Here is an 11,170-nt window from a genome sequence, read left to right on the forward strand (position 1 = left end):
TGTCCCCCGGGCACGAACGGGCTTAAAACGGGGAAAACCCCAATTTAAAATCAGGTCAAAAAGGGCACACACGAGGTCTTCACAGGAGCAGCACCCAAGTCCGTTTTCTGGTTTTTCCTCCGCCCCCCGCTCCAGCCGGGTTGCGTCATTTTTCCCCAGGTCTCTTCATTTAACACATGCCCAGGTCACCCTTTTTCATGTTAACAAGTTTTGCACAGAGACAAAGACCACGGCGTAGAACTATCCCCCCAAATAAACAAAAACCCCATTGCTTTTAACAACCAAACCTAAAAACAAACTACAGAAAATTTAAAAAAATTACCCTCGGGAAAAACAAACAAATTTTTTCAAAAAAAAGAAACCCGTAATTGAAAACCGGGTTTCAAAAAACACAAAAATTTTCATCCAGCGGGGTTTTTCCCCCGTCTCGCTGGGGTCGCTCTGGAGGGGGGTTTTGTGGGCGGCGGTAGTTTGGCGTGGCAAAAAAAGGAGGGGTATCTTCTGCCCCAGCCCTGGCTCATGGTCACCATGATTTCTGTTGCATCCCCAAAATGCTCGTCCTCATCTCGGTCGGGCGTCTGCCACGCCCTCATCGCCGCTACTGGGGCTAAGTCTTTATTCTTTTTCACCATGGCCCCAGGAGTAGTTTTGGGCCCAGGGAAATTTGCCCCCGGGCCGGTCCGGGGGAAAACCGACGGTCGTTTTCCCCCCTCTGCGAATTCGAAGGTGACATCAGAGAGGGCCGCTACCCCCGTGTAGGGCCCTCCCAGGGGTCTGTAGCTTGGGCCCCCAAAAAAGACCCCCCGCTTCCGCCCGGGGGGTTGAAAGCCAAAACTCGGGCACCTGGGTTGTACCCATTTTCCCTCTGCCCCGGGTCATAGGTCTCCTTCAGGGCCCAATGGCCGGCTACCTTGAGTTTGCCACGCACTGTGGGGTGAAACCTCCGCCGGGTTTCTCCGCAGTCCCAAAGGCATAGCTGGATGTGACATTTGGGGAAGTTAAAGCCTTTTGGCCAAACCCACGGGAAAGCCTGAGTCATGGCCAAACATGAGTCGGGCAGGTGTGAAGGCTGTTACCTCATGCACAGCAGACCAGTAGGCCATGAGCATGGCGGGCAGTTTGGGAAGTCCCAGTTTTCCTGATTTTCCCTGCCAATATTTGGCAAAATGTGGGGAAGGGTAGGGTTTTTTAAACCGCTCCCCACCTACCTTTTGGAATGTGGAGGGAGGGGTGTCGCCCGGGGTCTTGCGACCCCTAACAGTCGAAAAACACTCAGGGGAACACTCGTGACTCAAACTCAGGGCCCTTTGGGGCGGGGCATTTCCGAAGGCACACCAAAAGGGGTAATGAAAAAAATTCACTAAACCCCACCAGGGCCCCGGGCCCTCGTGGTTGGGAAATTTGTTTATCCCTCGGGCCATTTTGGGGAAATAGCCAATTACCACAAAAATGTATGGGTTTTCCCTTGTGGGTGAGAGGCAGGGGACCACCCAATGTCTTTTGGGCCACCTTTTCCCATGGGTGCTCCCCCCACAGTACCCCTGTAAGGGGCAGGGTTTCTTTCTAGGGGGGCCCCCTTTTTGAAATGCACACATCACATGCTCTACACCATCAGCCCACGTCACTTCTCACCCCACCATTTAGAAGCGTTGACGGGGGAAAAAGGTCAGGGTTTTTTTTCCCCCAAGTGGCCACTGGTAACCCCGGCCCTGAAATTTCCCTCAGAAACTCAGCACGCATGGTTTGGGGGTACTACAATCCCCAAAGTTCCCCTGCCCATGAACTGCACCAGCACTTCACAAAAAAACCGCTTTAAATCCATTTCGTAATTTTTCCCCAAAGGGGTCCCCAAAGACATTTTGTGGGGGGGCTCTCCCCCAGCCACGGCCCCCCCAACTGGAGCGCCCAAATGGGGAGCCTCAACCCAACCAGACAATGGGAGAAAGGGGTCAGGGGTTTTCATTTTGTGCCTTACCCCAAACCCCATCATCCCTTTATTTGGCGCTTCCCCAGCACCGCAGAGGGAAAGGCACACAGGACAGTCCTTCGGACAACAGTGTGGGGCAACAGTTTTCAAAAGGGCGTCGCCTCAGGCTGTCAGCGTTGCAAGGGGAAAAACCCCCGGGCGGGGACGATGTGGTAGTTGTACGTTAAAGGCGCCCAACCACCTTGCCAGCGCCCTCTGCTCCCTTTCAGCAAATTAAACCCACTGTAGGGCAGCATGGTCAGTCCAAATTTGGTGAACTGGGCCCACGTAGATTTAGGGTGAAAGGGCCCCCGAGACTCTTCACCCCCGCCGCAATTTTTTCCCTTTGTCAACAAATAGTTGCTTAGGCCTGCTAAATTTGGGCCCAATGTGTGGGGCCACGCCCTACCCCTTTCCCCTCCTTTATTTGGGAAAAAAACTGCCCCGTCCCTTTCCGCACTAGCGTCAGGCCCAAAACAGGAAAGGGGAGCTTCGGATCCGGATAGGGCAAGGACCGGGGCTTCCCCCAGGGCCTTCTTCAGGTTGTCAAATGCAGACTGACACGCCGCCCCAAACTGGAAGCACTCCCCTTTTTTTTGTAAGTCGGTGGAGAGGACCGTTTACACGGGCCCAAACCCCCGTCAAAGCGGCGGTAGTATGGCACAGGCCCACGTAGCTCCTGATTTTCCGCCACATTGGGGGGAACTGGCCATTTCCCACCACCTTATTTCTGTGGGTCGGTGCGCACCCCGGTCTTAACTGACACAGCCCCAGAAACGGAATCATGCGGGAACATCGAGCATTTCTTGGGGCGAGTTTGGGGTTTGGCCTTCCCAACCGCTGTAGTAGCCTCCAGCCCCCTCCAGCCCCTCCCAAAGGTGCCCCAAAGGGGACGATGATGTCATCAAGGGTAGAAAAGGGCCCCGTTTTCCCCACTGCAGGAACCCAAAACCCTCCCCACAGAGGGCCAAAAACAACCGGGGGGCATTGCGGGAGACCAAAGGGCATGACGTTGAATTGCCACGGGCCTTTTCCCCAAAAGGGAAAAAGGGCAGTCTTTGGCTTTTTCCTCTTCCGCCATCTCCACCTAGTGAAAAACCCGGACTTGGGTCAGTGTGGAAAACCCCACCGGCCCCCACCAATGCATCGAGTGGGTAAACCCAATTTCGGCAATGGGTATGAGCCCTTGTTTGGGTCATGTAAATTCAGCCCCCGGGTTTAGTCCACACGGGAAGCGTTGTGTCCCGTCCCTTTTTTTTCACCAGGACTCCCGCTGATGCCCAGGGGATGTCGGGCCCTTTTCAATCCCCCCGGTGCCCCCAGCTCTTTGACATGCGCTCCCATCTCTTCTCCCCGGGTTTGGTTTTGCAATATGTCGGGGGGGGGTCGAGGGCAAACTCCCCCCCGGGTTAATGCGGTGCTTCACCAATCCTGTGGGGGCCCAGGCCCAAAAGTAAACCCCCTGCAAAAAAACTTTGGATTTTGGGGGAAGCAGGGGGTGAGCACTTTCTGTTTTGTGCTTCCGTCAGGTTAGCGGCGCTCCGGTGGCCAATTTCCTCGAGGAAGCGGGAAAAAGGCCCCCCACACCAACCAATCCTCGCTCCCGGAGGGACTCTTCGGGACGCTCCACTTCCTCCAAGTGCCCAGCTTTGCCCCAAGCTGGCCCCTTTCGGGGCCCCTTATCGGAAAATTTGGGCTACCAACACGGTAACTAACCCCTCCCCGGGCCCAACAAGGCTCCGCCCAACCGCTACCCCCATCAGCCAGCGGGCAGGTTTTGGATGGGCCCACGGGGCCCCCTCTACTCCATGCTAAATCTTGACAATCGAAAAGGGGTTTTCTGGGACTCTGCCGGGGGGCCAAGGTGCAGTCGCTCAGCCGGAACTACCTCTGCACACCCAAAACCCCCTTGGGAAAAGCAAGGGCATTTTCACCATGCCCCCCTCCCCAGCTTCCGCCCGGGGGTCGACCCCCGGGCCTTACTCTGGTCAGGTAGTAAAGGGCCCAGAAAAGAAAGGGGTCGTCCAGATGGCCCCCATCACCGGCAGCCGTGCCCCGTGCTGCCACCCCAAATCCAAGCCCCCAACGGGCCCCCTTGAGCGGCACACAAGGGCCCCGGGAAAACCACCCCAGTCTCTGGGTGCGTTTTGGAAGTTGAATAGGGGCCCAAACATATCGGGGCCGCACTAGGGTTTTCTCACCCCCCAGTGTCCATGCCCAGGCGGCGTTTCAAACCCTTTCCGCCACGCTGGTGTAAGAGGCATTTGGGGGATGGCGGCAGAGGGCCCCAAACATTTCCACCGCGGGGCCCTTAGCGCGGGTTACCGGGGCTGCGGGGCCTTCTCTTCCTGGCCAGCCGGGCAGATGCCAGCTTTTCCCAGTTTGGGGCGACAAAATCCCTCCCAGGCCACCTCCGTCGTAGTCAGCTGGTTTTACATTTCACAGAATGTTGGAGGCCGGGGGGGACGGGGTTGGAAAAAACGCGTCCCGTGAACAAAACACACCTGGGGGGGGGGGAAGGGGGGGGGGGGAGGCAACGAGGCGGGTTGCCCGGGCCCGAGTTTGCCGCCACCTATCCCCAAGGGAGGGGTTTCCGTGGGTCCCCAGCCTTTTTGCGGGGCCCATTTGGCATCTGTTGCCAACACCTCTTTGCCTTCTCTGTTCCCAACGTTAATACCTCGTGACGCCCCCTTTCCCCTTCACTTCCTACCTCGGGCCCCTGAACCTCCCCCCTTCAGAGTCTGCACCCCCTCCATCAGTTCACTCTTCACGGGTTGAAAGGCCTTGCCGGGGGTACTCGGGATTTTCCATCTTCACAGTTGAAAGATGTTTCTGTAGCACCTCAACAAGTCGGCAGAACTGTTCCTCTCCCCTTCCTTGCCTGCATTCGACGAGATGGTCCCGCCTGCTCGGTCCCCTCTGGCCTGCTCTTCTCCCCTTTTGTCCCCATTTCCTCCCCAAAACCGGCCAGCATGGCAGTGTTTCCGGGTCCTTTGGCTCGGCTTCACCCCCACCGTGCTGTTTAAAGCATGGGCCCCTCCCCTTTCATGGCGCCGCGATTTTTGGGACCACATGAAAAAGGGGGGCAAGCCCGGGCTGAACTGGCACGTAGTGGGCCCACAAAATCCCACCCCTTACACCTTTTTGTTACGCCGACCGCCTCTTTCTCTCAGCCCCCAAACAAAAGGGCCCAGGTGGGCAGCCCGGCTTTTTATCCCAGGGTCGTAAAACACTGCCCCCAGTCCAGGGGGCACCGAGCACCCCCAGCGCCCCAGAACCCCACGGGGGGAAAAAACCCCAAGTGGCGAGGCGGGGCACAAAATTTAAACACACGATGACTTTTTTCCCATTATTTAAACAAGTTATTACCTTACACTTTTTTTAAGGGGCAAAATTTACGGGGGGAAAAACCAGCGTGTCACACTGCACGGTACAGCTTATAAACAGGCAACACAAATTTATATCAGGTCACAAGGGCACACAGAGGTCTTCACAGGAGCAGCCCCCAACCCCGTCTTGGCTTTTCCTCCGCCCTCCGCTCACACCCAGTTGCGTCATGTTTCCCCGGGTCCCCCCATTTTAAAACACTTTCCCCCAGGTCACCCTTTTTCATTTTTAACACATGTTTTCCCACAGGGGACAAAGACCCACTGGCGTGCAGTTTTTAAACGTTTTTTTTCACCAAGTATTAAAAAAACAACCCCAAAAACAACCCCCGAGCCCACCCAAACCTAAAACCCAGCATTTGTTTCCCTTTTAAAACCCTGGGTTTTTGATCTCGAGAGAGGGACTTACCGGACGTTTTTCCATTAGAGAACACGAAAAAAGTTTTAACAATCACCTGTTAACTTTTCTGAGGCCCCAAGAGTAAAGGGAAGGAATTTTGGGGTTTCAAATATTTTAATCTTATTTTTTCCGTCATACGAGATGTGATACTTACATAAATTTAATATTTTTTGGGAATATAGGAAACATATTTAGAAATTTCGTTCCCATTATGCCCATGAATAACTCAAAATCAAGACAATTTTACAGGGATTTAAATATATTTTAAAAATTTAAACAATGTATAATAGACGTTTTGAAAGTCATTTTATCCCATTTTTTCGTTTTTCTTTTTTTATCTCTAAAAGGGAAAAATTTTTTTCTTAGCCGAAAAAAAAATTATGCTATCCCCCTTTTTCTTGCCATAGCCATTAAGTCTCAGAAAATAAAAATACAAAAAAAAGAGCGTTAAAATTTTTCTTGTTTACAAAAAATATATATATTTTTTATTATTTCCCGGGATATCATTTAAAAGCTTAGGGGTAAATTCGAATAAGGGTAATGGGTTTTTATTGGGGTTTTTATCGTATTTAAGGAATAATACTCTAAAAAAGTTTCTCCCCAAAAAAAAATTTAATATTACCATTTTTGTACAAAAAAAAGGGTCATGCCCTCTGCATTAAGGGGTAATCAATATTTTCTGAACTATTTTTATGATACCAAAATTTTAAATTTTTGGGGAAATTTTTAAAAACTATAATATTTGCCTTTATTACTCATATCAATGCCATTACAGTGGGAAAACCTGCATAATCAGTAGGCAAATTTTAAGAATATGTACCCTTTACATAACAAAGTAAAAATCATAGGAAACCCCAAAATTTAGTACATTCCACAACCCTATTATAACTAAATGCTCTTAATAGATGTGATGTGATAATGGCCAAAGACATATCTCAAAGGTATGTTCCTTTATATTTCGGGAAAAAATGATGTTTGGGATTTAAACCCCAATTCATAGGACTTCGATTAAATAAACCCCTTTCCTTTTTTAAAATTTTCACAGTCGGCTGTTTCTTTAGATTTTTCATTTTGAAATTTTTATATAAAAGATAAATCCCAAAAAATCTTGAGTGAACCCGTACAATTAAAAATTTTTTAAAAAGTTAACGTATAGGGAGAAAATTAAAAAAAATTTTTTAAGGGCAAAGATTTAAGACCTAAGAAAAATGAAAATAATACTGGGCATGCTTTAAAAAGGGCTATAAATAATGGGGTTTGATCATTGGGAGAGAAAGATGCTGAGAGGTGATAAAGAGATATTTTTACACTAAATTTCTCTGGCATATTTTTGTCCGTATCACACATATAAAAGACAAGAAAAAACAGTTTTGCTCTCCCCAATTCTTTCAATTCCGTTTTCATCTTTATTTTCTGTTTCATTTCTTCGTGATTCATAGTCAAACAAACAAAAACTAAAATTTGCATAGAAGTTCCAAAACTAAGTAGCTGAATTTTAAAAATGGGGCCCACCCGGAAAAGCCTTAGCATGTAATTTCTCATATATCCCCAGAACATTTCCCCGTCTGTCTGTTGGGCTCTCTAATCGGACCCCTTTTTAGTAAGGGAAAAAACCTTTGAAGAAAAAAAAACCAAATAGAAGTTTAAAAAAACGCGTAATTTTGGTTTTCAAAAGAAAAAATATAAATAGAGAAATATGAAATTTGAAAATTAAAAAATATATGTATGTATAAATATACATAAATTATAGATAATTATATATTTTAAAAATAATATATATATAAAATAAATAATACATAAATTATGTTATAAAATAACAATAATATTTTAAGGTATATAAATATAATATATAATATATTTTATATCATATAATATAATATTAAAGATATATAATATAAAATAAAATATGAATTAGAAATAATTTTAAAATGAGACAAGAAAAAATATAAGAATTTAAAAATATATAGATATTATATATTTATTTTTACCAAAAAAATATAGATATAATAAATAAAAATTATATAAAATAATATATATATATTATAATAGATACATATTAAAAATATTATAAATAATATATAAGAATAATATTTAAAAGAAAATATATATATATATATAATATAATAACAATTACAAAATAATAAAATAAAATAATAATAGAATATTAAATATATAAAATGATATTAAAAAGGAAAATAGATATAACACAACATATATATAAAATATAGAAGTATTTTTATAATATAGTAAGATATAATTTTTGTATATAAAATATATATATATAATATACCCAACATATATATATATATATATATAATATATAAATTTTAAAATATAATATATAAATATATTATATATATATATATATAATTTAAAATTAAAAATATATTTTTGGTTTTGGGGTTTAAATATATATAAATAAAATGATATAAATATATAGAAAATTTTTTTTTATATAAAAAATATTTGGGGGGTTTCACACCAAAAATTTGATATACTAAAAGTTTTAAATATTTTATGGTATTTATATATAAAAAATATATATTCTATAAAAAAAAAATAATATAAAATTGAAAAATATTTTTATATATAATTAAAAATATATATATATATCTATAAATATAATATATATATATAATATATATAAATATAAAAATAAAAAACAAACACACCACACACACAAAAACACCACACACACAAAAATATTATATTAAAAATTTCTACCCGGGGGTTTTTTTTCTCTGTGTGAAACATGTTTTTAACATGAAAAAAAGGGTGACCCGGGCATGTGTTAACATGAAGGGACCTGGGCCAAAAATGACGCAGCTGGCTGTGGCCCGGGGGAGTTTGGGGGAACAACCGGGGAGAGGACGCAGTTTGGGTTTTGCTCCTGGCCTTTGGGACCTGATAAACTTGGGGGGTTTTTTCGTGCCCCCGGGCCCGGGCCCCTTGGGGTTTCCCCTCCCTGGTGTTTGGGACGCTGTGGTTTCTCGGGCCTCTTTGGGGTGTTTCAGGGTTCACGACCCCGTGGATAAACGCCCTCTGCCTAGCCCCGCCTTGTGTTGGTGGCAGGAAAAGGGGAGGCGGCCGGGTAAAAAAATGGTTGTCAGAAATGGATTGTGATATTTGATCAGTGAGACCCCGCCCTTTTCATGTCCAAAAAGATTTGGGGGGCAGCCATGGAAAGGGAAAAGGAGGCTATGACTGAGGCAGGCACGAAGGGGAGGTGAACCGAGCCAGATGGGGCGTGATCATGCCCCTGCTGGCCGGTTAAAGTGGGGGGAAAGGGAAAAAAGGGGGCCCCCCCGAAGAGCAGGCACAGAGGGCAAGCGAAAAGGGGCACCCTCTCGTCGGGGTTTTCAAGCAAGGAAAGGGGAAAAGGAAAAAGGTTTTTGGCCCAAAAAGGTTTAGGGGGCCACAGAGCAAACTTGCCCTCTGTTTAAGATGGAAACTCAAAACCCGAAAACCCCAAATCCTGCAACAGCGGAAGAAAGGGGAAAGAGGAGGAGGTGCAGGGGCTCCGAAGGGCGAGGTTTTAGGGGCCGAGGGAGGAAGTGAAGGGGGAAAAGGGGGGCCCTCACGGGAGTTTTTGAAAGGGCTTTCAAACAGAGAAGGCAGGGCGAGGGGGTTTGGCCCAACCAAAAGGGCCCGAGGGTCAGATTTAGGGGTCTGCCTGGGGTCCCTGGCAGGAAATCCCGGGGGCCCCGCCCGCATGTGTCGGAGCCCGTGGTCGCTGCAGAAGGCTGGGGACCCACGGAACCCGCCTTTTCCCTTGGGGGATAGGGGCCCGGGAAACCGGGGCCCCGGGCAAAACCCGGGCCCCGTTCCCCCCTCACCCCTTCCTCCCCCCCGGGGGTGTTAGTTCCCCGGCACGCGTTCCCCCCAAACCCCGCAGCCCCTAGCCCCTAGGACATTTTGTAAAGGTAAGCCAGCTGGGGAAAGACGGGAAGGGGCCTGGGAGGCATATGGCCCAATTTTAAATACCGGGGATCTGCCCAGGGGGAGCCAGGAAGAGAAAAGGCCCCGCAGCTGGAACAGCGAAGGGGCCCCCGGTGGAAGGGTTGGGGGGACTGCCGGGGATTTCCAAAAATGCCTCTTACACCAGCGTTTTGGGGGGGCTTTGAAAAAGCCGTGTCGGGCCCACCAAACCCAGGCCGAAAGGGATATCGGGCCCACTTGAAGGGAAACGAAAAATCGTAGCGTGGGGAACCCCTGTCCCAGCTGGTGGAGGAGGGGGAGGCGGGTGGGAAGGAGGTCGTACCCTGCGGTGCGGAAGAGATGATTTCGGTCCTGGCCCGCGGGTTTTTGTTGGGCGCTTTGCAGGGCGAGCCCGCTTTCAAAAACTACGTCAAGCAGGCACCCCCCTGAGGAAACCCGCAGGTGGGCTGGCGAGGGCCTTGGAGTTCGAGGCCTTCTGAAAAGGGACACCCCACAACACAAAAGGCGGCCTAGGGCCAGCGGGTCAGCCCCCCCATGACCTCGGGGGGAAAGGGGAAAAAGGAGAAGGTAGCATTGAGGAAGGTGACCCCCAGAAATTTCCAAGGCTTGTGTTGGGGGTGCCCGAAAAGGGAGGGCACAGGCCCTTTTTTCCGTGTCAGAGGGAGCGGAGAAACAAGCCCCTCAACCAGACGGATTTTTTTGATGCCTTTAAGCAGGCTGCAAGGACTGTTGGAGGTATTGGTCACCCTCCGAGTGCATGTCCTAAGGCTAAGGAAGTGGACAGCCCCCCCAAAAAATCGGGGGCATTCGGAGAAGGGGGGCCCAAAACCCGCCGTCCCGGTTCCCGGGCCCCCATTGCCGTCGAAACCCGCACGATGAAGGGGGAGGGGCAGTAGATAGGAAGCCAAATTTCCCCCTGGGCAGTGGACACTGGGGGTGGAAGACCCAGTGCGGCCTGATATGTTTGGCCCCCTAAAGCGAATTCCAGAGGGAAACAGAACTGTGTGGGGTCAAAGGGGGGATAGTGTGCAGCCAAGGGACCAGTGGGAAAGGTCGTATTGGGGTTTGGGGAGCACGGTGCAGGGCTGCGGTGTATGTGGCCGATTGGACGAGCAAATGTTGCGGGCCTTGCCTACCTGACGCAGAGTAAGGGGGTGTCACCTTGGACGGAAACTGGTGGGGGGTGGGGACGGTTTAAATGTGCCCTTTCTTCCAAAAGGGGTTTGGCCCGCCCCAGAGGTAGTTTCGGAAAGCGATGCCCTTGCCCCCCCGGACAGAGTTTTAGAACCGGTTTTCGGGCTGTCAAGAGTTTAGGGTGGAGAGAGGGGCCCCTGGAGCCCCCTTTAAAAAAATGCAGTGGCGGGGGGTTATAGCGGGTTTGGGAAAAGCCTTTTTTGGACCAGGGGAGGGGTTAGTTACAAATGTTTGGGAGGGCCCAAATTTTCCGATAAGGCCCAAAAAGGTGCCCGCTGGTGCAAA

The 11,170-nt window shown here is 48.4% G+C and overlaps 2 protein-coding genes across 2 annotated transcripts in view; one reads left to right on the forward strand and one right to left on the reverse strand.

The window, feature by feature from the left end:
• Positions 1-2,750: 2,750 nt before the first annotated feature.
• On the forward strand, positions 2,751-4,156 carry LOC119573495 (proline-rich proteoglycan 2-like). Its single transcript, XM_037920711.1, has 4 exons — positions 2,751-2,844; positions 3,058-3,182; positions 3,496-3,673; positions 3,918-4,156. The coding sequence occupies exons 1-4, from the start codon at positions 2,751-2,753 to the stop codon at positions 4,154-4,156; spliced, it is 636 nt and encodes a 211-aa protein (XP_037776639.1).
• Positions 4,157-4,195: 39 nt separating this feature from the next.
• Positions 4,196-11,170, reverse strand: part of LOC119573496 — a 7,235-nt gene continuing 260 nt past the window's right edge. The window contains exons 2-7 of the mRNA XM_037920712.1: positions 11,111-11,170; positions 10,525-10,691; positions 10,014-10,166; positions 9,737-9,822; positions 9,334-9,495; positions 4,196-4,392 (exon numbers count right to left, since the gene is read on the reverse strand). The exon at positions 11,111-11,170 is cut by the window's right edge and continues 93 nt beyond it. Coding sequence (XP_037776640.1) covers positions 4,196-4,392; positions 9,334-9,495; positions 9,737-9,822; positions 10,014-10,166; positions 10,525-10,691; positions 11,111-11,170 — 825 coding nt within the window. The remainder of the gene's footprint in view (positions 4,393-9,333; positions 9,496-9,736; positions 9,823-10,013; positions 10,167-10,524; positions 10,692-11,110) is intronic.

Source organism: Penaeus monodon, chromosome 5, assembly GCF_015228065.2.
Source record: "Penaeus monodon isolate SGIC_2016 chromosome 5, NSTDA_Pmon_1, whole genome shotgun sequence".
Lineage (NCBI taxonomy): Eukaryota > Metazoa > Arthropoda > Malacostraca > Decapoda > Penaeidae > Penaeus > Penaeus monodon.

Bases quoted from the DNA above. Each gene is read 5' to 3' on its own strand.
- LOC119573495 (XM_037920711.1), top strand. From the start codon at position 2,751: ATGCGGGAACATCGAGCATTTCTTGGGGCGAGTTTGGGGTTTGGCCTT. The intron at 3,183-3,495 runs GTTTAGTCCACA...TGCTTCCGTCAG, and splicing joins CATGTAAATTCAGCCCCCGG to GTTAGCGGCGCTCCGGTGGC. The intron at 3,674-3,917 runs GTAACTAACCCC...CCCCCTCCCCAG, and splicing joins AAATTTGGGCTACCAACACG to CTTCCGCCCGGGGGTCGACC.